This window comes from Hippopotamus amphibius, chromosome 1 (assembly GCF_030028045.1).
Source record: "Hippopotamus amphibius kiboko isolate mHipAmp2 chromosome 1, mHipAmp2.hap2, whole genome shotgun sequence".
Lineage (NCBI taxonomy): Eukaryota > Metazoa > Chordata > Mammalia > Artiodactyla > Hippopotamidae > Hippopotamus > Hippopotamus amphibius.
In genome coordinates, this window is record NC_080186.1 from 11,442,123 (window position 1) to 11,468,419 (window position 26,297).

The 26,297-nt window shown below is 51.0% G+C and overlaps 1 protein-coding gene across 4 annotated transcripts in view; it reads left to right on the plus strand.

Annotated features, from left to right (window-relative positions):
- The window catches only part of KAZN (kazrin, periplakin interacting protein), a 169,609-nt gene extending 147,677 nt beyond the window's left edge, over window positions 1-21,932 (plus strand). For 2 of the 4 annotated variants that reach the window (XM_057696929.1, XM_057696945.1), the window contains 5 exons: window positions 5,633-5,864; window positions 7,785-7,886; window positions 8,393-8,559; window positions 16,713-16,827; window positions 18,380-21,932. In XM_057696929.1, the coding sequence (XP_057552912.1) occupies window positions 5,633-5,864; window positions 7,785-7,886; window positions 8,393-8,559; window positions 16,713-16,827; window positions 18,380-18,544 (781 nt within the window). In that variant the 3' untranslated portion in view covers window positions 18,545-21,932. Of the gene's footprint in view, window positions 1-5,632; window positions 5,865-7,784; window positions 7,887-8,392; window positions 8,560-16,712; window positions 16,828-18,379 lie in introns of those variants that run through there. The other 2 variants (XM_057696937.1, XR_009047708.1) reach the window with 2 other exon arrangements.
- The last annotated feature ends 4,365 nt before the right edge of the window (window positions 21,933-26,297 follow it).

Below are 26,297 nucleotides of genomic sequence, written 5' to 3' on the forward strand. Positions count from 1 at the left end.
GCATCCCAGACCTTATGCTAAGAGCTTTACTTTCTCTTATCTCTTTTAGTCCAGGAGGCAAGCAGGAGTAGCCCCATTTTACATAAGAGGAAACTGGGGTACAGAGGTGCGAGGTCTTTGATCTAAGGCTGATGGAGTCAGAGTGGCCTCGTGTTTTTGGTGCTGAATAATGACCCAGATGACATCGAAATTCTGTACCCAGACTGACATTTCAAGATCTTATCTGGTCCCACTCTGGGGAGGGGGCAGTGTCAAATTTTATAAAATGTTTGAATTACTTTTAAACGCATACGGTGTTATTCACCTTTGGCAGTTACAGTAGTTCACACCAACAGCTGGGAAAGTGTTGCCAAGCTGAGACCCCATGGGGACAGCTTTAATGAAAAGAGAACCCTTTGGAAGGGCAGGAATGCATTAATTATCAGCAGGCAGATGGATCCTGCTGATTATAAATTGGCCTCTCAAGTAGGTTAAGCAAGGTGCCCCCTCCCACCCCTCACCCCACTTCTGGTTGCGCCATTGCTTTGCTGAGCTGACCCTTCCTTCAGACGGAAAGAAATCTTCTGGTCTCATCAAAGGCTCAACAACACCTGATTCAGAGGCCTTGCGCTTCAGCCCCTTCCTCGGGGAAGAGAGCAACAACGGCTGGACCTGGGAAGGGTCCCTCTGAAGTGATGGGGCTGGAGAGGGTCACCCAGGCACCTTCTTATCCTAGAAGGGAGCTTGTCCTGGGCCAGAAGATTCCAGCTCCGGAGCTGGCTGCTGGGCAGCCTCCGGGAAGCCCAGAGCCAGTGCCCCCCTCTCCCGGCCTTGCTGTCTTCCTTGCACTGGACTCTAAACCAGAAGCTGTTGGGCATTAGCTCTGAGCCAGGTGGGGAGCCTGGGTGTTCGTAGATACGCCACACTCGGTCCTGCCCTCTGGCGGGGGCAGGGGGGCTGTGATGGTCCAGTGGGCAGCTGGCCAGACGAGCAGCAATTACCCAGTGTGACAGCACAAGGACTCCCCAGAGGCTCTGAGCTCCAGGGGGGTCCTGACCTAGCATGGTGGTCCCGGAAGTCTCTGGGGAGAGCCGTATCTCAGCAGAGTCTTGCAGGAGTTAAGCAGGTGAAGAGGGTGGGGTGGAGAGCAGCCCTGGAGACAGGGAGGCCGGGAGGCCCTGGCCCTTGGGGACAGACCCAGTGGTGCTGGGTGGCTGAGGGGCAGGAGGAGGGAAGCGAAACCGGGAGCCCACCTTCCTCCCCTCAGTCCTTCTTCCAATGATGTGTCTGCTAGGCGTTCAGCACCAGGCTGATTCAGAGCCTAGAGAACACGGTCCCTGTTCTCAGATAATTCATTTGTAAAGTTCCATGTGTGATCTGTGCTGTGAAGTCTGACTCCTAGAGGCAGAGCAGCCGGTCAGGGGGCAAGTTCAGACAGCAGTCAGAGCCAGCCTCTGCCAGGTGGGAGCGGACACCTGGGAGGGGAGGGGAGGGGAGAGCCTGGGCAGGGGGAGGCGGGGGAAGAAATAGGTGCTGGGGAGGCAGGGACCCCCACCACCTGAGGAGCAAAAAACTCTGCATCTGTGAAGTACCCCCAGCCCGAGCCCGGTGGGAGGGGGAGCCCAGACCCTGTGAGGTCACTCCAGGGACTTCAGATTTTATTCTTGCAAAGGGGCACCACGGGAGAGCTTCCTTGTTTTATTTTATTTAAACCTATTCTGTTCTTTTTCCCTCATTTACTGACTTTTTTTTGATTGAGTGTTGAGCTCTACTTCTCTGTTTTATTTTAAATTATTGCTCTACAGTTTACAATATACAGACTTAGCCTAACACTATCTGCAAAGCATATCATGCAACTTTGTGTGTAGTGTAACATGCTTTTTCCTCCTGCCTTTGTGCTGTTGTTCACCTACACACACACACACACACACACACGTGCCATAATACATTGTTATTATTTTTCTTTTAAACCGGTCATTATATTTTAAGAGATTAGCAAATGAGGAAAATATTTACCAAGATCATCTACCATTTCCAATCATCGTCTTTTAAAACATTTTATTGTCGTAAAATACACGTAAAATTTACCATCTTAATCATTTTTCAGTGTACGGTTCAGTGGTGTTAAGTACATTCACATTGTTGTGCAACCATCACCACCATGCCTCCCAATAACTCTTCTCATCTTGTAAAACTCTGTCCCCATCAACACTAACTCTCCGTTCTCCTCTCCCCCCAGAACATGGGCAACCACCATTCTACTTTTGCTATGAATTTGATGGCCCTGAGTACCTCATATAAGTGGAATCACACAGTATTTGTCTTTTTGTGACTACCTTATTTCACTCAGTCCTCAAGAGTCCTCCGTGTCGTAGCATATGAGAGAATTTCCTTCCTTTTTAAGGTTGAGTAATATTCCACTGTATGTGTGTAGCCCATTTTGCTTATCTATTCATCCATCAATGAATACTTGGGTTGTTTCTACGTTTTAGCTCTTGTGAATATCTGCTATGAACATGGATGTACAAATATCTCTTCAAGGCTCTGATTTCAGTACTTTGGGGTATATACTCACAAGTGGAATTGCTGAATCATATGGTAATTCTATTTTTAATTTTCTGAGGAACCGTCATTCTATTTTCCACAGCATCTGTACCATTCTGCATCCACATCACTAACATTGCACAAGGGTTCCAGTTTCTTAACATCCTTGCCAGCACTTGTTTTCTGTTCTTTGTTTGTTTTTTGATAGTGGCCATCCTAAGGGGTATGAAGTGGTATTTTAGTTTTAATTTGCATTTCTCTAATGATTAGTGATACTGAGCATCTTTTCATGGGCCTATTGGCCATCCTTATATCTTTTTTGGAGAAATGTCTATTCAAGTCCTTTGCCTATTTCTGAAGTGGTTGTTTGGCTTTTTGTTGTTGGGTTTTAGAGTTCCTTTATTCTTTTGTGTAGTCCAAATTTCCATGTGGTTATTATTTTCTTTCCTCTCAAAGAAATTCCTTTTCCATTTCTTGTAGTCCATTCCTCTAAAGATTAATTCTTGCAGTTTTGCTTGTTTTAAACAGTTTCCTCTGTCATTTTAAAAAAAAATACATTTTATTTATTATTTATTTTTGGCTGCATTGAGTCTTAGTTGCAGCAGGCGGGATCTTTCATTGCGGTGCATGGGCTCCGTGGTTGTGGCACGTGGGCTTAGTTGCCCTGCGGCACGTGGGCTTAGTTGCCCTGCGGCACGTGGGATCTTAGTTTCCCAACCAGGAATCAAACCCAAGTCCCCTGCATTGGAAGGTGGATTCTCAACCACTGGATCACCAGCAGAATTCCCTCATACCTCATTTTTAAATTCTTTATTTTTTAGAGCAGTTTTAGTTTCACAGCAAAACTGAGGGGAAGCTACAGAGATTTCCCATAAACGGCTTTCCCCATTATCAACATCCCCCACCAGATGGAACATTGTTTCAGTTGAACCTACATTGACACATGGCTGTTACCCAAAGCCCATAGTTTACTCTTGGGTAACACTTGGTGCTGTACATTCTGTGGATTTGGACAAACATAGCATAATGGAGTGCATCCGTCATTACAGTACCATACTGAATAGTTTCACTGCCCTAAAAATCCCCTGCGCTCTACCTATTCATCCCTCCCTCTCCCCAAACCCTGGAAACCACTGATCTTTCTGCTGTCTCTGTACTTTTGCCTTTTCCAAAATGTCATATAGTTGGAATCATACAGTGTGTAGCCTTTTCAGGTTGGCTTCTTTCACTTAGGAATATGCATTTAAGATTCCTCTAAGAGTTTTAAGTAGAGGTGTGACATGATCTGATGGATGTATTTAAAAGGCCATCTGGCAGCCACGGGGAAAGTGGATTGGAAGGGGCAAAGGGGTGGGGTGGGGGCAGTCAGGAGGGGATTGCAGAAATCTATGCCAGAGGTGGCCATGGTTTGACCCCAGGAAAGGAGACAAGGGGACGGACACACTGACCAGAGTGGTTGATAGATGGATGGGGTGGGGGAGGGAAGAGGTAGGGCAAGTGAGGATGGGGAGCTGGGAGAGAGGACAGGCATTTCATTTGGAGCCTGTTAAATTTGAGGTGCCCGTGACAGCAGGAGGAGATGTCAAGAGGGCAGCCGGTTAGAATCTGGGGCTCAGAAGAGGGGAGGCGAGGAGGGATGTGAATTTGGGAGTTCCTGTTTACAGATGTGATCCAGAGCCCTGGAAATGGAGGTCAGCCAGAGACTGGAGAGTGTAGGGGTGGAGAAGGGAAGCAGTGAGGAGGGAAGCTGTGCCCAGTTGTAAGGCAGCATCTACCCAGGCATGGAGCTGAGTAGCTGCTCAATACACATTCTTGGAATGAAGGAAGGAAGTCCAGAAGCCATGGTCCTAGCTCCGTCCTGGGGAAGGGACTGGAGAAGCTCCAGAGGAAGAAGTCCCCAGCCAGGTAGCGGCGGGGAACAGGGGACGGAGCCTAGAGTGAGCAGTGGAGAGTAGAAAGGAGGAAGCTGAGTCAAGTGAGACTGAAAATTCCACCCAGGTTCCAGCTTGGCAGGTAGGGTGCTCTCCTCCCAGCCTCCACCTCACCCCAGCTGGAGAGTGGGTGAGGGCACTCCTTCTGCCGGCCCTGATCCCAGGCCTGGGGAGGAGGGCGGCATCACTCTGTAAGCCCATCATTTCCCTTTCACATCAGGATCCCTTAGTGGTCCCCCGAGGCTCCCACTTGGGCAATGCAGAGCTCCCTGCCCGGCATCCCCTTGGTTCATTTCTCGCTGTCCCTCCGCAGGTGGGCGGTGCTGTCCTCATTCCTTCTGCGAGGCTGCCACCCTGTGGCGAGCAGGGGGATTACAGCTGAGGGCATCACCCGTTTATCCATTAGAGACGTATTCGTTGTGCACCTACTACGTGCGCATGCGCGTGGCACTGGGCTGAATTCTGTATGGGATACAGAAAACCTAAGATACGATGGTGAGGAGAGAGGACTTGGAATAAGCAAAACGTGGGATTTATTTCTGACTCCAAGAAGTAACACTGGGTGACTCTGGGCAAAGTCCAAGGAGAGACGGGGCAGGCCAAGGCTTTGTAGAGACCCCTGGGGCAGGCGGAGTGGGGTGGGGGTGCAGTGCCGGGGTCCCCAGAGGCGCTGCTTACTGATCCATACGTCCCTGTGTCTCTGTCATTGTCTCTTTCCACTCTCGGTGTGCGTGAATGTGGTCTCTTCATGTTCCCTCTGCCTGTGTGTTGATCTGTTTTTTGTTCTTTGGGGCTCGCTCTGTTTCTGTCTCTCTCTCTGTCTCTGTCCCTCTGTGTCTCTCTATGTCTCTCTGTCTCTCTCCTCTGTGCCTCTGTCTCCCCCTTTGTTTCTGTCTCTCTGTCTCTCTCTGTGTCTCTGTCCCTCTCTCCCTATGTCTTTCCCTGTCTCCTTCTCTCTCTCTCCCCTCCATTCACCTCTCCCCATCTCTGCCCTCTCTCTCCCTCTCTGTCTCTCCACTCCATCCCTGTTCACTTCTATGTCTGTGTCCTCCCCTCCCCGCGTTGTTTTGCTTTTCCTTCTTCATCTCTGCTCGTCTCTGCCCCATTTCTTCCTGTCCCTCTGTTTCTGCCACCTTTCCCCACCCACCCCACTCTCTGGCTGTGTCTCTCCTCACCAGCCTGTCCAAAGCCGCTGACCTGGACCATCACTGGGTGGCCAAGGCCTGGCTGAATGACATCGGCCTGTCCCAGTACTCCCAGGCCTTCCAAAACCATCTGGTCGATGGGCGGATGCTGAACTCCCTGATGAAGCGGGACCTGGAGAAGCACTTGAATGTGTCAAAGAAGTTCCACCAGGTCAGCATCCTGCTGGGGATCGAGCTGCTGTACCAAGTGAACTTCAGCAGGGAGGTGAGACCCAGGATGAAGCTGTGGGGTGCACTTTCCACAGCCCTGCTTTCGCCTCTGCATCCACTGTCCACCCAGCCATCTGCTCATCTGTCCACCCATCCCTCCAACCATCCCTCCATCCATGCATCCGTCCATCTACCTGTCCATCCATCCATGCATCCATCCCTACCTCTCTCCCTCCCTCCTTTCAACAGCTGCTTACTGGGGATGGGCCAGACCCTGTGCTCAATTCAGGGGAAACAGGAAACACTCATCCTCTGAGAACTCACTGCTTATCAGGGGGAACCACAGGGAAGCTGGTGGTCACAACATCATGGAAGGTTGTCTCAATGACGGAAGCCCAGGGTTTTATGAAACCCCAGAGGAGAAGCTTCCAGAGGGATCAGAGAAGCCTTCCCAGAGATAGTGACAGCTAAACTGATACCTGAAGGAGGAATTCCAGGGATCAATCAATAGAAGGTATGAAAGGAAAAGCAACCCAGAGAGGGAACAGCATAGACTAAGTTCCCAGAGGACAGATTCGTGGCAGCAGAAGGGCTGAGAGTCCTGTGTGGTTCACATGCTGTGTTTGAGGTAAGGGAGTGAATGGAGATGCAAACAGGTAACCAGGGGACTGCGGGGCGTGTAGAGTTTGACTCTGAGCGCCCCTTGTTCTGAACACTGCCAAGCCAGAGAGCCCAAGGGCATCTGCTTCAGCTCCCCCAAGGCCTACCAGCACATCTCCCCAAGTATTCCCCCAAAGCAAGGGCCTGGGGCTGCTGGGTTCCATCGGGCTGAGTGCAGATGCCTTACTCTTCTTCTTTTTTTAATTAATTAATTTATTTATTGGCTGTGTTGGGTCTTTGTTGCCGTGCACGAGCTTTCTCTAGTTGTGGCAAGCGAGGGCTATTCTTTGTTGTGGTGCATGGGTTCCTCATTTTGGTGGCTTCTCTTGTTGCGGAGCACAGGCTCTAGGCGCGCAGACCTCAGTAGTTGCGGCACGTGGGCTCAGTAGTTGTGACTCACGGGCTCTAGAGCACAGGCTCAATAGTTGTGGCACACGGGCTTAGTTTCTCCGCGGCATGTAGGATCTTCCTGGAGCAGGGCTCAAACCCGTGTCCCCTGCATTGGCAGGCAGATTCTTAACCACTGCGCCACCTAGGGAGTCCCTGCCTTACTCTTCTTGGAGCACTGTCAGAGCACAAGCAGCTCAGGGTCAGGAGGAGAGGGACAGAAGAGGGGGCTTCATGGTCTTTGCAAACACCCAGTGTAGAGCCCTGGGCACAGGAAGCGATGAGGACACAGGCCCTGCCCCCAGGGAGCCCCAGTCTGGTACAAGAGGTGACAAGTGGGAAGATCATCGTGGTGAAGTTTGGAAACAGGCACGGGGACTTAGGGGCTGGTCAGGGCACGCTGGAGGAATCCAGGGAGCCTTGGAGGTCTGTCCACCACATGCCCAGGACCCCTTTGTCCCCAAGGAGGCTTCTGAAGGCACTCCGGACTGACCCTGCTGGTTGCCATGGGGGAGCTTTTGTATCAGAGGGACAGTCACTGTTCCCAGAGGCTGGGTGGACCCCAGGGAGACTTGGCCCAAGAAATGTATCATTATTGGGTACCGCTCAACAAACACGAATTGAGCCCCTACTCCAAGTCAGGTGAGCAGGGGTCTGGGATACACAAACTAGGCAGTCACCATGGGCCACACCTGGCCCCACACTCCAGACGCAGGCAGACTCCAGGCTCCTTCACCCCCAGAAGTGGGCTTCTCCCCATTTCCCAGAATGGAAGGACTGATGTGGCTAGAGCAGCTGTGGATGGCCTGGCCAGGACCCCTCGCATCGGCATGCTGAGATCCCTGCCAGCACCTCGGACCCTCACTCCCCGTGTGACCCCAGCGTGCCCCTGCATCCCCCCCAGCTGACCCACTGTCCTTCCCCACAGGCCCTCCAGGAGCGCCGGGCCCGCTGCGAGACGCAGAACATAGACCCCGTGGTCTGGACCAACCAACGGGTGCTCAAGTGGGTGCGAGATATTGACCTGAAGGTGAGGGGTGATGGCAGGGGTGGAGGTGACTCTTAAGCAAATCCCAATGCACGTCTGTGTGCAAATTCAATATCCATTTTTGTGTGGGCTGGGGCATCGTTTTGCCCAGGCTGGCAAGAATAACCTGCCTCTTGTCCCTCAAGAGGAAGGAACTACTCCCCAACCTGCCCCCCAAGCAGCACCCCATCTTATGGGGGGGTGGGGATGCTGAGCCATTCTCACTCTCTGAAGCCAGTGTGGGGTTGAATCCACAGCTATTTTCTCCCCCGACAAGCATTTATGGGCTGCCTGCCTAGGTCTGGCGTATGTCAGTGACAAAATAGTCTGGTCGCTGCTCTCGTGGCCCTGAAAGAGTGAGGGTGGGGTTCTCTCTCAGTATTAAATGAACTGGTCCCCAGGGGGTCAAGCCCTTGCTGTTGGGGGCATATATCCCCACTGGAGGTGGGGCCCCCTCAGGCCAGCAGGGTGGCCTCCCAAGGCTCACCAGCCTCGTGCCTTGCCCTCAGGAGTACGCAGACAACCTGACCAACAGTGGCATCCACGGTGCAGTGCTGGTGCTGGAGCCCACGTTCAATGCTGAGGCCATGGCCACCGCCCTGGGCATCCCCAGCGGGAAGCACATCCTCCGGAGGCACCTGGCGGAGGAGATGAGCGCCATCTTCCACCCAGCCAAGTGAGTGTGGGCCGCCGGCTGCAGCGCGCGGCTTTGGAAGTGGATGGTCCTGACTTCCTATCCTGGCCCCTCCCTTCCTGGGTCCCACCTGGTCCTTTGCAACACCCCGGTCTCCTTTTACACACCAGGAAACTGAGGCTCAGAGAAGCAAGGTGCTTTAGCCTGATCGTCATAGATTAGAAAGAGGTAGAGGAGGAGTCAGGTTTTGAATAAAACATGTGGTTAAACTGGGCAGTTAGAGTGACCAGCGTGTATGAGGAAGGCCATGTGAGGGTGGGGTTGAGCTGGGGCAGATTCACACTGGCCTAAGAGACTGAGATGGCCACTCCAGGCAGGACTCATTATGAGGACAAAGGTTTGGAGACAGGGATGGACATCTCTGTGATGCTTACCATCCAGGTGAGCAGCCCCTGTCAGCCCACCTACCCTCATCTCCTCATCTGAAAAGTGACCAGAGAATAAACACCTGAGCAGATTGAACTAGGCCCCTCCCGGTGGACTCTCTCCTTAAGATGATTGCAGTTAGGGTTAGATGACCATTTATTGAGCACGTGCTATGGGCAATAATTCCATCCTTGTGACAATGCTAAGAAATCAGTTTTACTGTCCCTCCTTTATAGATGGAGAAAATTGAAGGGGCCAAGGTGCTTGCCGGATGTCGCACAGCTAGTAAATGTCAGAGCCCAGATTTGTCCTTTGTTCTATTAATATGGTATATTGTGTTGATTGATTTGCAGATGTTGAACCGACCTTGCATTCCTAAGATAAATCCCAGTTGGTCGTGGTGTGTAATCTTTGTATATGTGCTGGATTAGGTTTGCCAGTATTTTGTTGAGGAATTTTGCATCCGTATTTACAAGGGATATTGTTCTGTAGTTTTCTTGTGATATTTTTGTCTGGTTTTGGTATCAAAGTAATATTGGCCTCATAGAATGAGTTGGGAAGTTTTCCCTCCTCTTCTGGTTTTTAGAAGGATTGGTGTTCATTATTCTTTAAACATTTTGGTAGAATTCACCAGTAAAGCCATCTGGTCCTAGGCTTTTCTTAGTGGTAATTGTTTTTTTTTGTTGTTGTTTTTGTTTTAATTATTACTAATCCAATCTCCCTACTCATTGTAGGTCTATTTAGAGTTTCTATTTCTTCTTGAGTCAATTTCAGTAGTTTATATCTTTTTTTTTTTTTTTAGGATCTTACTTTAAAAATTTTTTTAAATTGAAGTATAGTTGATTTACAATATCATGTTAGTTTCAGTGAATGAATACACCACAGTGATTCATTTATATATATATAATATATATATAATTTTTTAGATTCTTTTCCCTTATAGGTTATTACAAAGTACTGAGTATAGTTCCCTGTGGTATACAGTAAGTCCTTGTTGGTTAGCTATTTTATATATAGTAGTGTGTATAGTTCATATCTTTCTAAGAATTTGTCTATTTCATCCAGGTTAGCTAATTCTTTAGCATACAATTGATCATATAATCATTTCCTTGTAATCCCTCTTATTTATGTAAAATTATCCCCTTTCATTCCTGGTTTTAGTCCTTTGAGTCATCACTCTTTTTAACTCTTGGTAAGTCCTGCCAAAAGTTAGTTCGTTTTGTTAACAGATGCCAAATTTGAACCTGAGGCTCTCTGTATCAGGCTTGAGCATCAACCCGCAAAGCAACATCAGGCCTCAGGGAGCAGTTGAGCCATACCCCATGTTATGCAGGTGGGAGAAAATTGTGCATCTGTCGCAGGTCCAGGTGCCCTGGACTGCCCTCCCCCATTGGCAGGCTGATACCCAAGTGATTCTCCTAGACCCTGCAGCAGAATCATCAGTGCTCTTGGAAAGTACAGATCCCCCACCCCTAACGCAGACCTACAGGACCAGTATCTGCTGGTAGAGCCCGGGATTCTACGTGTTCAGCATCTTAAGCATGCCAAGGTGGTTTTTATGACAAGAACCCTATTCCATGAGCCATGAACCAACAGGTGCAGGAAAAAGGCTTTTCTCCTCAGAATTTTCCACCTTCCTTTACCTCTCTTCTGGAGCCATGTGATCTGTAACAGGTTTAAGATATTCGGAGCCCTGGAGGGGCAGCTCTAGCTAAATATTAGCCATGTGACTAATTCATTAACATTTGTGTGACTGATTAGACCCTTGACCACCCCTCATGAGGTGGGAGGTGTGTTGAGGACTGTATAGGATTAGTAGGTGAGCACTAGGGAAGTTTCTGGGGGCACAAGTAGGGTGGGTTTCTTAGTTGTTGGGAAGTCAGAGACTTCTTCAAGAACTAGATGAAAGCAGTCCTCCTGATATCAGGACAAAGAAGAAGGAGATGGACTCAGTCCAGGCTCCTCATTTTACCTCTGAGGAATCTGAGGCTGCTCAGCCAGGGAGCCAGGAGGACCAGAGCCCAAGCCTGTCTCCCTGTTAGGACCTCTTTCCTTGATGCTGCTTTTTTCCCACGAGTTGATTATGGCTTATGAGTCAAGGTCTTCGTGTGGGATTTTGGAACCTTGTGGCCCTTTGCTGAAACCCTCCCATGGGTCTGGAAGTCTGTTGCTAACTGGAACAGACTTTCAGTTAGGTGGGGCAAGACAGAACTCCATGAGTTTCTAAGGAATTTTAAAGCCCACTCCTGTTGGTACGAGTCCCCAGCTAAGCCAGACACTAGGGAGAGAGTGATCCCCAGGTAGGTGGTGAGACACTTGGGAAGGTGTGATGGGTTTATATTAACCAAGATCTTTGGGTTTTGCCCAGGACATCTCTGCCGTGGTCTAAGCATCTCATCCTGTCCACAGCCTTCTTGCTCCTTTTCCTTCTCTGTTGCTGATTTCAACTTTCCAGAGAGAGAAAGGGCAGGGCAGGTGGTGCTGGTCTTTTGGGGTGAATCCTCCCGGAATGCTCAGATTGGATGGAGAGATTCCAGTTGGACAAAACATATCGAACCATTGAAATAGAGATCAGAGGCGAACCCAGGACTCCATCCCAGATTGAATCCCCAGGCCAAGTAGACCAGGGTGATGGGTACAGCAGCAACTCTTCACATTGGTATCATATGTCATCGTCAACAAAGTGCTGCCACATCCTTTGTTTCATTTGCTTCTCCTCCCCATGAAGGGTGCTGAGTGAGAAGGAATCATTGCCACCTTTTGTGGATAAGGAAACAGGCTTCAGAGAAGTGCTGTGACCTGCTCAAGACTAGACAGGAGTCTGTGGCAGTGCTGGAATCTACCAGTGAGGGCTCCTATGACCTTCCACCACACTAGGAAGCTTGGAGGGGTGCAGATGAGTACCTGGTTCTACTCCCCAAGAGATGTGACCCCTGATCACATCTGTGACCCCACATCACCCAGTAAATGTGATGCCTGTAGTCACAGTGGGGGGGTAGTTGGTTCAGAGCATCTTGGGAGATTAATGGCCCATGACCAGGGAGTCAGGGATTATCAGCACCCAACCTGACTCTAGGAGAGGCACATTTACCAAGAGTTTATAGGTTCCAATACGACATCATCTTCTCCAGCCTCCTCCTGTTGCCTTGACAACATATGATCAAAGGGACATCGTCTTGTGATGTCTGCTTTGACACACACTGCCCTCTTGCTTCTCCTAGTAAACCCAGATCTAGCACCAACTCTGTCGTAGGACCAGGCATTCAAGATCCAGAGAAATAAACCAGTGGACCAAAAGGATGGAGGGAGTAGCCATGCTGTTCCAAAGGCATTCAGTGGAGCATCACAGGAGCCAGAAGAAAAGCCTTAATGAAAATGCATGGCCATCTCCAGCACTTGCCTGAAGGACAGTATATCCTGTCACTAACACAGAGTCAGGGACAAGCTAGATTCAGCCTGTAGTTCATTTAGATACTTTATGAGTGTTAGGCCTGAGAAGAGTCCCCTTTAGGCCTCTAAAGCATCAAACAAATGTAGCATCTCTCTTGTAAATATTCCTCCCCATCCTACAGCCTCATGACCCATGGCCCCAGAGTGCCCCTTTCTGTTTTCAAGGATGGAAGAGTCAGCCAGCATCTTTCACTCTTCTTCTTCCCCCTCCAGATGCAGTTATAAGGTAGGGTTCTCAGGCTACTCTAACCATTTGCTGAGCTCTGCCACAGGCCAGGCTCAGAACCTAGCATGTTGTCCCTACTTTCTGGAGTAGGGTGTGTGAGCCCCATTTCATAGATGAAAAAACCGAGGTACAGCAAGGCTACATATCTTGCCAAGGGCCATAAGCTGAGAAACTGCGGAGCTGGGCTTCAAAGCATCACGCTTTGCTGCTTCCCTGAAGGGCAGAAAGAGTGGCCAGAACAACAAGGAGCTATGTCAAGCAGTGGTCTCATCTCCCGGGCCTCTCCCAGAGGAATTTTGAGCCTCCATACCCAAGTGTAAATGGTGCGTCAAAGTGAACGCAGTGCGTGACACGGAGATGCCCCCACAATAACTGATAGTTCGCATCCCCTGACCTCACAGGGACGCTGGAGCATCTCGGTGAAGCACTTTCCTCTTGAGTTGGTTACATGGGGCTCCCCTTTCTGTCAATTTGCTCCAGTTTTCTCATTAGTATTTCAGCCAAGAAGGGCAATTCCGTTATGAACTCAGATGGATTTGACTTTCAAGCACACAGAATAAGAGGTCTTGTCACAGCTCCACCTCCGTGGCTAGCGGGCTGCCCAGGTCTGAGAGATCCAGGGAGCAGGCAAGGGAGGGGTATTCCTGGGCCCCCTGGCAGGTCACCTGAGCCAGTGGAGGGGGGCATATTGAGATTTTCGGGCACCCACGAGAAGGTGATGTTTTACACTATTCGGCCCTGCCCCATCCCACCCAAATGAACTGTGAGCCCAGAGACCAGGCCCTGGGGCAGTGTAGTCCCTGGAGTCATGGTCCTATGTAAGGAGGGGCCACGGCAGGGCCTTTGGGGGCTGAATTCTGGCTCCTCCACCGTCATCTGTGGTTTTAGCAAGAAATTTGCCTTCTGGAGCCTCGGTTTCCTCATCTTGAAATGGGGACAATTACTCCTCCCCAGGGCTTCAGGGACGGTTCAAGGCGCTAACGCGGGGGAAGGACCTGGCATCATGCCCGGCACACAGTAGGCAGCCAATTAATGTTCTGTCCTCCCCCACTTCACTCGGCTCCACCAAAGCATCTTATACCTCCCGGACCTCATAAACCCTGGGTGAGACTCGGGCCCCAGGCAGGCCCGGCTGGCAGAGGCCCATCCGTACCCCGCCACCCTCCTTCTTGCACACGATGGCTTTTTAGTGCCCGGGAACACCCTCTACATTGACTCAGCAAATTGCATGCCCTGTCTTCCAGAAATTTCCCTCATTAAAACTTATCCTTCCAGCATTCCACTCCCTCAAGGTCTGCTGAAAGGACTACATAGTCAATAAGCCATTTCAAGCCTCCAAAGACCAAAGCCTTGAGCTTGGCCTTTTCCCTGAAGCATTTGTGTTTTCATGGCTTTTAATCCGAAGGAGGAACAGGGTAGGATTTTAGCCATAGTGGAAAAAGCTAGAAGGGAAGGTATTTTGGCACAGTGGTGGCAGGGACTGCGCCACACTCCTCTTTCTAGCAACAGAGGCAGCCACTTTCTGCCCAGGGGATGGTTTGTTAAGACCAGAACTGCATACTGGGCTCCACTGTACAGATGAGGAAACTGAGGCCCACCAAGGGAATCAGCTCACAGAAGGGTACCGCTAGGGGATGGCTGAGCAGGGACTCAAGCCAGGTCTGTACCCTTCAATGCCTGTGTTGGTCACAGCAATTACTCATAATATGCAGCCCCTTCTCAGCACTTTATATGTGTCCTCTCATTTAAATCTTCCAATGACCTTAGAAAAATTGATATTCGCCCCAATCCACAGAGCACATAGCCCAGAAGACACGACTGCTGGGGGAGGGGGGAGGGGGAAAGCTGGGCCACTGATGTGGAGCCCACGGTCTTATGCTGACTCCCAATGTGGGAAAAGCATGGTCTAGATCTTGCTCCTAGAGGCCCAGGTTCAAGTTCTGTCCCTGCCACTGTGTGTCTTGTGTGTATCCTTGGATGAGACACACATCTCCTCCAGACTTCTACCTCTTTTCCAGTGAAAACAAAAGAAGGGGCTCTGGAGTTCTCCCAGCCTCATCAGACAGCTGATGTTCTGTGAGTCGGGGGGATTTAATGCACTTCCCACAAGACAGCAAACGGAGCTGGCTGTGTGAGTTTAGGTTTTCATGGCTTCTGCAGTTAGAACAGCTTCCCCACTAGACCCAGGGCATTCCATCCCCAGGTGGAGGGGAGAGGATGGTCATCACTGAAGACCTCAGTGCCTGACCCACCATGAGGAAGAGCCTCCCTATGGCAGGGATGCCCCGACATCCCGTGGACCTGAGAACTCAGCTTCATCTGCCATCCAGCAGCCAGTGTGCTCCTCTGCATCACACTCCCCTCCCTTAAACTTTCTCAGCAAAATTTGCCCCGGAAGAAGCAGAGCTTCTCTGAGACAATGTAAAAGATGTTAGAAGGTTCACTTCTCTTCATGAGTCAGTTCTTCTCGTCACTTCCTTAGTAGCCCAACCCGAGGTTCACAGCTCCTGCAAAGCCGACTCCTGACCACCCGTCAGCCAGAGCCAATTCCTTTGTAATAAGTTTTAACTGTTAATATGAATTAGTATCATCTTAGCCATTTGCTAGACGCCAGCTAAGCTCCAAAGCACTTTTTAACTAACCCTCGCCATCACTTTGGAAAGTTGGCTCTAATACAATCCCCATCCGGCAGATAGAGAAACCCAGCTTTCAAGAAATGAAGTGATGTGCTCGAAGTCATGCAGCCAGTAGAGAGTAGAGTCAGGATTTCAGTGCCTCTAGATCTCCAAGAAAGATACGGAGCATCAGCGTCTCGGGATTGGCGAGGTTGATGGGGGAGGTACAGAAGGCTCTGCCCCAGCTGGGGCCAACCCTGCAGGCCAAGAAAGACAGGAGTCCAAGAGGCACACTGGTTCACCGAAGACCTAAATGAGAAGGAAGGCGGGTGGGAGGACTAAGTTCAGAACTCCTGGCTCTGAACCAGTTTCTTGCCCCAACTCCGTACTCCACATGCACTAGCATGGAGATTCTAAAACAGGGACTGGCAGACTTCTTCCATGAAAGGCCAAGTAGTGAAGATGTAAGCGCTCGGGAGCCGCGTGGTCTGTGTCCAAGTAGACAACTCTGTCGTGATAGCAAGAAAGCTGCTGTAGACAACGTGCCAACCAATGGACTGAGTTCCAATAAAACTTTATTTACAAAATCAGTCAGCAGGCTGCATTCAGCAAGTCCTGTTCTTTTTTTTTAATAAATAAATAAATTTATTTATTTATTTATTTATTTATTTGTTGGCTGTGTTGGATCTTTGTTGCTGTGCGTGGGCTTTCTCTAGTTGCAGCAAGTAGGGCTACTCTTTGTTGTGGTGCGTGGGGTTCTTATTGTGGTGGCTTCTCTTGTTGTGGAGCATGGACTCTGTGCGGGCTTCAGTAGTTGCAGCACGTGGGCTCAGTGGTTGTGACTCACGGACTTAGTTGCTCTGTGGCATGTGGGATCTTCCCGGACCAAGGACTGAATCCACATCCCCTGCCTTGGCAGGTGGATTCTTAACCACTGTGCCACCAGGGAAGTCCCCCAAGTCCTGTTCTAACAGAAGCCTTTGATGCTTTTCTACAAGGAAGGAAGCGATGAGGGTACCAGGTCAGTGGGGGACACATTTCAAATGCTGAATGGGGGAAACTTTCCTGATGCTTCTAAGTCACACCTAATGAGCTGAAATGTGGGGCTTCTGTTACCAAGTCTTCCCTCTCCTGGTAGGGTTTGCAGGGCACCAGGGGCTTAAGAGAGACTTTGGGGTCTCCGAGACCAAGATTCAGATCTTGGCTCTGCCACTTCCAGCTGCGTGCTCCTGGGCAGATTGCTTAATCTCTCTGTGCCCCTTTTCCTCATCAACAGTGAGAGATGTGAGGATTGAGCCTGTGCAAAACGCTTAGCACAGTGGTGGCGCATAGGAGATACTTAGTAAACCGCAGTTGTGGTCATTGTGAGTGAGTGAGTGTCTATATCTCTGGGTGGCAGTAGCTGACCACCTCCCCACACAACCCCACAGCCCCGCCCCCGGCCCAGCCCTGCTGACTTGCGATGGGTGTTTCCCCAGCTCCACAGGCATCCGGGAGGCTGAGCGATTCGGAACGCCCCCTGGGAGGGCCTCCAGCATCACCCGGGCCGGGAAGGAGGAGAACAGCGGTGGGGTCAAGTACAAGGCTGGCCGGGTAGGTCTCTCCATGTATTCGCCTGAGGGTCCCCCAGCCTGGGAAAGGTCTTTGTGTCATCTGGGCCCATGTTGCCCTCTCCCAGCTCCCCCTGTGGGTGGGTGAGGGCAGCGATAGGCCCGGTCACAGGTGCAGCTGGGAGAGAGGCCCTGGAAGCCACCCTCAAGGGACCTGCATGATGGTTAAGACACACTCAGCCTTGTGGGGTCCTGGTCACTGTACCTTGAAGTTGTGGGCCTCCTAACGTAAGGGCCTCTGGGGCGAAGGGGAACCCCGCATGCCCCCCGGCTGCCCAGAAGGTTCCAACACACCCCAACCTCTAAGGGCCACCGACTTAGAGTTGGAACTCCAGTGGCCTGACCAGGAGCAGCAGATGGGCCTCTAGTACCTGAGAACACACGCAGTTGGGACTCAGAGCAACACAGATTCCTAAACAGAGGTGTGTAGACAGAGATGGCAGAAGCGGGCAATCCAAATTCTTCCATTCATCCAGCGGACAGTTTCGGGTACTAAGTGCATCCCAGGCCCGTCCTGAGCGTGGGGGTTAAGCATGAGCAAATGAACACCCTCACCCTTAAGATGCTCTCAGTCTAGAAAGTGCATCCGCACTGGGGGTGCTGTCACCCCCAAAGGGGTCAAAATTGGTTCTGGAGCAGGGAGGACACAAAAAACCTTACTCCCTTTATGCATAAAGCACAGATGGATACGTGGCACGTCAACAGATGCTCAGTCTACCTGGGGTATGAAAATTTCATGGTGGGTGCGTGATTAGGGAAAAAAATGTCTAAAAATGTTTTCTTTTTAAGGGGGACAATTGTGAAAAAATGGTCGAGAAACACTGGTCTGGAAAGAGACACAGTCGAATAAATAAATAATTACAAAGCACCATCATGACTACCCTGGTAGAGATCTGTTCAAAATAAGAGAGAAATTTATTGAGGGTCCACTTTGTCTGATGCTAAGAGCTGTTCTCTGCCGGCACCCTGTTGGGTGCTTCCCAGATGGGATCTCTACTCTTTGCAACAACTCTGGGAGAAAGGAATTCCTAGTCCCCTTTTGTAGCTGGGAAAACTGAGGTTCAGAGAGGGCAGGTGACTTGTCCAAGGTCACACAGCGGGGAAGTGGCAGAGCAGGGACCCAGACCCCAGTTTGTGAGTCTCCAAAACCCACACTCTTTCTGTCACATCAGGTGATGCTGGAATACTTCTTCTTGACCTGGGAATGCAGTCAGACCTCACGCCCATGCGCATTCTCACCTCTCCTCCTGCCGAGGAGGAAGGTGAGAGACTTTTGTGGATAATCAGAAAGACTGTATTTGTCCTCACCTTCGGTAACCAACTGGATGCTTCCAGTTGGGAACACAAAGCTCTGTCCTAAAGTTAACTCACAAAAACTTCTCAGTCTCCCTGAGCAGTGGAGAATTATTACTAATAGGAGGAGCACAGAGTAGTTAGGTAAGTGACTCAAGGTCACACAGCAATACCAGATCCAAGAACATTCAATTCTTTTGTTCTCTTCTTCCTGTCCCTTGTTCTCATTCCTCTCTTCTCAGCTGCCCCTGGGAAAGATAGGAAGGGGCTTCAGCAGCAAAGACCCTGATTTCCACGATGACTACGGCTCTCTTCAAAACGAAGATTGCGGAGACGAGGACTCCCAGGGCAGGCCCGAGCAGTGCCGCCTGGAAGGCTACAATGGCCTGGAGGTCACCAACGTGTAAGGAGCTAGTGCTCCACCAAACCCAGCACGGAGAGACCTGGGGATGAAGTGCAGCCGGGGACCGTCGCCACTGTACATAATGATCTCAGCCTGAGGCTGCTCCCCTAGTCCCGGGAAATCCCAGCAGACTGCCGTGACTTCAGTTCCAAGGGGGCACCAGCCCACCTGCCCCAAGCCGGCCATGGACTTCTGTGCTCGCTGGAGGGAGACTGACCTAGAGGACCCGTCAGGGTGCCCAGCCTCTTGGTCATTGAGGTTCCATCTCAGAGTGACTCAGCCACTGAGCAGTCCACGTGGTCCCAGGAGCCTTGAACTGAGCCACCAGGATGGAAAGAGGCACAGGGTTCCCCAAAACACCCTCCCAGGAGGAGCAGGCGGGACTCTAGCCAGACCTGCAGAGCCCAACAGTGACAGCACCAGGAACTGGCAAAGCTGGAGGCTGGCCAGTCACCACAAGGACCCTTCCAGCCAGCCTGATGGCGGTCTCGGCTCCAGCATACCTACGTGCCCCTCATGACCGAGAACTTGGCTTCTGACTTGGGTCACTGAGTCTCTCTTGGGAGAATGAAAACCAAGAAGATCGTTCCCATCCTCAAAGCCATGTGTCACGTCAGGGTGGACGTGTTGAAGGGCTACCGGCCCCCTCCTCCTGGGAGGGGCTGCACTGGGTGGAGGTGGGTGACGACCCCTGTGGGGACGGGGCTGAGCAGCAGCATTGCCAGGAAACGCAGACATCCCATCATCAGGATGAAGGATGTCGTGTCGACAGGATCAGGGATGAATGAGTTAGGTCCATGACAACTGTACCAAGTGTAACAGTGAGTTTGGGGCTGGGAGCAGGGAATTACTTGTTGTGACATCTGTCACCTGAGACACAGGTGTGCTCACCAGTGCCCTAATGCAGCTGAATCTCACAGGTCACTAAAGTGGTAGAGAGCACCCCCAGCCCTCTTCTTGACTCTGCTACTGTTTTGCTGTGTGGCTTCTTCCCAGTGGCCTCACCTCTCTGTGCCTCAGCGTCTTCATCCACAATACTTCTGGTTCCCTCCCAGGGACGCTGTGAGGATTAACACTTGCTAACGTCTGTAACACTTTGTAACCTCTCAGGAGACAGGTGGGAAGTTAAAGGGTCCAGGGTGGGTCTAATTTCCCATTTATGACACAGAACTGATATTGTACTGGTTCTTTCCAACTGTTTTGGTTGGAGCAACATGTGAAAGGAGGGCAAGAAATGTTTAATGTGCAGACTCTCTAGAGCCCCCGGTAGGACTGGACCTCCCAAAAAGAGAAATATGCCACGTGCAGAACCCTTGAAAACCAGTTTAATTCACATATGCTGGCTTGAGTTCATTGACCTCGATGTTGAGGAATGATTAGGGAAAGACAGACAGCATTGGGGTTCTATTTACACTTCGGTTATCAAAGCAAATCACTTGTTGGAACCACAATGCTTGACTTCCATTGAAGCCTTTGGCACCAACACTCTATAAAAGGTTTGAATTTCTGGGATTAGAAGCAGGAGTCAGCCTCTGAGAACCGTCAAAGCACCTGTTCTTCAACCGACAAATTATTTCCCCTTAAGGAAAAGCACAAACCAAGGCCCGATGAACTTGAGAATTCCTCCTCCTTAAGGCTGATGACCATGGTTTACTAACCGTAACACAAGCACAGCTTTTCTCACCACTGGAAACCAAATGCCTAGTTGTGGACAGGTGGATGCCCCCTCTGGTCCGAATGTTTAACCTTCTAGGGACACATTTCTGATTCCAGGGCCTGAGGGGTAAAGCTCTGGAACCTGACTTGGCTTTGCTGTGGTTCCAAACCTCAGCAGACTTTATGACATTCAGCCACACACGGGCTGAATGGCTGCAGAGTGGGGTCTAAGGCCGCAGAGTCCACGGCCTGAAGAGAGGAGTAAAACCTCCCTCTAACCTGATGCCGCGGGTCACTCCCAAGCCAGCATCCAGGCTGGGTGACCCGGTACCCCAGGATCTGCCTCTCGGGAAGTAGCAAAGCCAGAAGGCAGTTACTCCCATAGGGGGAGCAGGAATGGCAGACAGACAGGTGCCTGAGTGCAGGTCTGATTATGTGAAACCAATGCATTGTTCCCTGACTCAATCCCACTGGGGGCAAGATGGGCAAGTGGACAATCGGGGGGTGGGCCACTGGCAAGGACAGCATGCCCAAAACACAGCATTCGGCAGACGGGCCTAGGGCAATGTGGGCAACCTCGGATGTACCTTTTGGTCCAAACGATGCCCTAAGAGCACATCCTCGGGTCCCTGATGCTCTGTATCTCTGGCAGCCAGGCGAGCATTTGGAGCTGGCTTTTCAGCATGAGGATTGGTTGGCTGACAAATGAACATCCGCACAGAGTTAAATCAGGTTAGCTCTGTCTGCTGGAAAAATCCTAAATGTCAGCTCTGCTTCAGGAGCGGGCAAGAAGAGCAGGGGGTGCAGACTTGGCAGAGAGATTCTGGTAGCTGGTTAACAAAAGCCGGCAGAACGGCCACCCACGGAAGAGTGACCTGCCACATCCTGTCCAAATGGCCTGAATCATGATCTTGGTCCTTAAAGGGTGACCTGGCATTTGGACCTGGGACCCATATGAGTGTGTTTCTCTGAGAGGTGTTGTCACCTGCACCCATGGCTGCTGGCCCCTTAAAAAGAGGCAATTGTTGCCAGAGGTTGGGCAGAACCAGGGTAGGCAGAGACACCCCGTATTCCTCCCAGAAGCTGGGGGCCAGAGCCATCAGAAGGCACCTGCCAGGTGGACTCAGCTTTCTGACCCCAGACACCTCTGAAAGGCTCTCTCGTCCTTGGCTGAGCAGAGCTTTTCTCCGAGAAATCTGTCTGTATCCGCATCACAGTCATCAGAGTCCAGACTCCAGGAGGCAGGGAGAAGCCCCAGGAGAACCTGGATCAGATGAAGTCGAGGGGAAGGGGTCTCCATACAGCCCAGCCAGCGTGGAGGGGCCTCAGAACAGGGACCCCAAATCTTGAGGTCCAGCAGAACAGGACAGGTTGCTAAGATGTGACTTCCGTGTTCCGTGCTCCAAGCCTAGCTCTCCCCCTTCCCATCACGGCCCATATTTCCTGGGCACCATCACTTCCGCTCTGCCCTTTGTGGTTCCCATGGGCTCCTGGCAGTTGAGTGACAAGAAAAAGAAGCCCTGTGGGAAATAGCGTCTTCGGACACTGACATCATTCCCAGTGGTTGGCGGATGGGGAGAATTTCCTGAGCCCTGACACCCCGGGGAAGTTTGTGGCTGCAAAGGAAATGAGTTGTCCATGACCTAAGATAATGTTCCTGACCTTTAGTTGCTGTTCATGGCCCGGAATGTCTTCCCAAGAGTGAATTTTAACACTGTAACAATAAATACTACCCCATGGAGCTTCATTGATGAGCTGGCCTTTTTCTCTGTGTGTTCTCATTCAGTTTTCCCAACAGCCTCTTTGAGAGGGGGGATTATGAACCCATTTCATTGATGGAGAATCTGAGGTTAAGGCTGAGGGTTTTGCCCAGCTCCGTAAAGCTAAGACATTAGCGGGCAGGGCTCCGACTCAGGTATCTGCTTCCAAATCCCAGGTTTGTTCCTCCCTGCTGAGCACCTTCCACCCCTACGATGTGGTGTTCCCACCCTCACCCCTCCTTCCAGCATAGGACTGACCAGGTGGCAGCACTTCAAATGGAGTTGGAAAAGTCTGGTACCTCCCATCCCTGGACACTGCTGTCAGGAGGGGAACATCTGACCCGTCACCACTCCCTTAGTGTCATTTGCTTCACCGTGTCCCTCCTGGGGGATTCACATTTCCAGATCGTCAGAATAGATCCTCAGCGGTCATCTCAGTCAGCTTGGGCTGCTACAACACAATACCAGAGACTAGGGGTGTAAACAACAGACATGTATTCCTTACAGTTCTTGAGGCAGGGAAGTCCAAGATCCAGGTGCCAGCCAATTCCGTTCTTGGTCGGAGCTCTCTTCCTGGTCCTCAGAAAGCTGCCTTTTCATCATGTCCTCACAGAGTGCAGGGAGAGAGAGAGGAAGCAAGCTCTCCGATGTGTCATGTGTTGTCTCATAAGGACACTAATCCCATCATGAGGGCCCCATCTTCATGACCTAATCACCTCCCAAAGGCCCCATCTCCTAATGCCATCACATTGCGGGTTAGGGTTTTCAAATAAGAATTTGGGGAGGATGCAGACATTCAGTCCGTAGCAGTGGTGAAACCACAGTTGACCTAGTCCAGTGCTTCTCAGACTCTAACATGCACCTGGGAGGGACAGGTATTTTTGGGATGCGGATGCTGACTCAGGAGGTCTGGGGTGTGGCCCTGAGATCCAGCATGTCTAATACGCTCCCAGGCTGTGCTGCTGGTCCAGAGATACACGCTGAGTATCAAGATCATGGCTGACAGCTGGGCCCCCCTGGCAAAGCCCAAATCACAGGAGGTAGGGGCTGGTCTGAGAGTGCCACCCAGACCGTTCCTGATGGAACCCCACACCAGTGAGCTGGACTACATGATTCTCCCAGGACAGGAGTCCAGCCTGACTCCCTAGCTCATTGCCAAGGTCAGACAGGGGGTGAATACTCTGGAAGTGTGCATGGAACAGGAAGGATATGGAAAAGTTAGAAGACACTATGAGACAGGCGTGGGCATGGCCAGTTTCAGCAGGCTGACCACACATACTGTGTTTAGTGAATCATCTTGCGGCGGGGTGCAGAGCCTCTTCTTGGTGCTGGGGATACAGGGAGAGGACTCATATAACACAGCAGAGGAAAACAAGAAACTCATCCATGATTGGGGGGACTGATTGCAGATGTGCTAAGTGGTAAGTGTGATTATGGGGGTTGGGGGGCGTGGTCCTAGAGGATTTTTGAGCTGGGACATACATTCTGAGCAGGAGCCAGTCCTGCAAAGATCTGGGGGAAGAACATTCCAGGCAGGCAGACGCTGAGCTAAATTCTGAGGATCAATGTGAATGAAATTCTGCCCAGCCTCTGCCCGCACAGAGCTTCCCGTCCAGCGGGGAAAGAGAGACGTGAATCGGATACCACTGGGCAGCATGAAATTGTAACTGTGACCAATCCTGAGAGCAGAGGTAGCTAGTCATCAGGGAGCTTATCTTATAGGGATTTCATGTATTCAGGAGGAGGTGAGGCCTGGAAAGTGGGGAGTTCAGCAGGTAAAGAGGAAAGGGAGGAGGATTCTTTTTTGGGGGGGCTGTGTAAACAGTTTTTCCCTTTATTAGGCATTAAGTAAAACCAAGCCGGCCACAGGACATTTTTTTTTAATTAATAAACATATGGCAAGGGCCAGCAGCTCCAGAGGATCCATGATGAATGGAAGCTGGACTCACTCCTCTCCTTCGACACCTTGTTGCTTGCTGACCTCACTCAGAGCCTGTGCAGGGCACGTAGGTGTCCAGCCCTGCCCTGCCCCATCTGAACTGGCCTCCTGAGACCTGTCGCACAGGCTCCCACGTCAGACATCAAACAAACTGGGGCAGTATAAGCTGTCCTCTCCCCATCATTTCCTCTCTTAATCATTTTAAGTCTTCAAAATCCATAAGCCAAATCCCTTTCCCCCGACCCTGAGCCTTAGATGGAAGGTATCTGCCAGGGTCATCGCAGAGGCACCCCGACTGGCTCCGGCTGTCGTCTGGAGGTCCTCTGCTTGGTCTCGGAAGAGGATTCTAGACAGCAGGTCAGCATGGGCAAAGGTCCTGTGGGAGGAGCACAGTAAGCGGCGTTGAGAAGAGGCCCACGTGGTTGGAGTGAAGGGAGTGAGAGGCTCGCCTCCTAAGGAGCTGGAGGGGCATCGGGCAGCAGCAAAACCTCTGCTGGGTCTGTGTCCACTCCCAGAGCATCTGATCTGGCTCCTGCCAACCTGTGTCATCCCTGATGCAATTAGGGGTGTTCTCTAGCGGCACAATTGGACACCAAGCCCCCACCTTCTGCAAAATGAGTCCCTCTTTCCCTTTGCTCTCATTCATGGCTTCCCCAGGTGCAGAATGAAAGAATGGGCCCTTGGGCCCTGGGGATCCCAGGCACAGCTGACTTCGGGGCAACAAGGATGCCAAGTGCCTCTTCCATCACCCCACTTAGAAACCCAAGATGTCTCTTTTAGGCTCACTGCAAGATGTGCTGCTGGTTTCCAAGAGGGAGGAACAAACCTCAAGTGAAACTTGATCAGACCTAAATGAAACGCCCAGCTCCTGCGGATTCATTTATACCCAGAAGAGCATCTCTCTGGGGTTGGCTTCCCACAGCCCAGGTGGCCCTGCTTGACGGAGGGGTGGAGCCCAGCGCAGGGCGGAGATGAGGGGCTGGGTCTCTGGGAGGGTCCTGAGCTTCACCATGCCCCTTCCCGGGGTGGGGATCCAGTTGCCATCATCAATAGCAGGTGAGATTTTGTGTGTTTGTTCCATCCACGTGCTGCATGTTAACGGCTTTGCACAAGCATCTCGTTTAATCCTATCCAAGAGGCACGTACGGTTACGAGCTCCATTTTACAGCTGAGAATACAGGCACGGCAAGGGAAAGGGCTCTCCCACACCTTCAAGGCTGAGAAGCTGAGCCCCATCTGCCTGCATCCATGCACCCAGCCCTACCCCTCCATGTGCCCTGCAGATGTGTACCCTCCTCCCAGAAGAGCCCTCAGTAGTGCGCAGCTTCGTTGATCTCATATTTGATTAATCCCCCTGAGAACCTTCTTTGAGTCCCACCTCTGACCTCTCTCTGAACCGCGATGCATCTCCCTGAGCTTCCAGAGACTCTGATCTGGGCCTCCTCAGAAACATTCTACGTCTCAACGTTGTATGACAGTTATCCTCATGGGACCCGTGGGGTCGTGACTGGCCGCATACTAGATCCACCAATACAGCATCCCGCACCCTCTCCCTGTTCATTAAGCAAATGAACAGATCAATCAATAAAGATCAATGGAGTACCACCACCAGTGCAAGATGCTATACAGCTGTGCTGTTTGATCTGGCAGCCACAAGCCACGCGTGGAGATTTAAATTACTAATTGATTAAAATTAAATTTAAAATTCCATTTCTCAGTTGTACCAGCACGTTTCTAGCGCTCCACAGCTGCCGTGGCTGGTGGCTGCCGGGTCAGAGAGCACGGAGCATTCCCATCATGGCAGAAAGTTCTGTAGCTACATAGTACCCAGAGAGAATTTAGGTTTCTGTACAAGCCCTTGCCCTCAAGAAGCTTAGGATTTGGCAAAGACAGAAAAAAAAAAAAAATGCAAGGCCCTAGAAAAATACAATTCAGGGGGAAAAAAATTCTAGGACAGGTGGGATTTCTGTATTAGCCAGTGACCCAACTCGGAAGCTAGTTTAAAAACAAAAAGGAATTTATTGTAAAGAACAGTGCAGGAAAATTAGCCTTGGATCCAGAGTGTCAAGTGATATTTTCAGGATCTTCATCTTTCTTCATCCCTTGGCTTTGCTTCTCTCTATGTCAGGTTTATTCCCAGACAGGTTGATCCCAACAGTTGCCAAAATTACCACAAGACACACAACCTCCCAGCCTAGCTACCCCTGCACAAAAGAGAGGCGCTCACCCAGTAGTTCTAGCAAAGTCTCTGGATGGAATCTCATTAGCTGAGTGGGATAGGGTCCCAAGCTCACCAGGGGTGGGATCAGGGAGTCTCATGTCCTGGGGGGTGGGGGGTGGGGGCGGCATGCTTGCACTGGCGAGAGAACGAGTGCCCTGTGACTCTCAGGGTTCTATGTGGC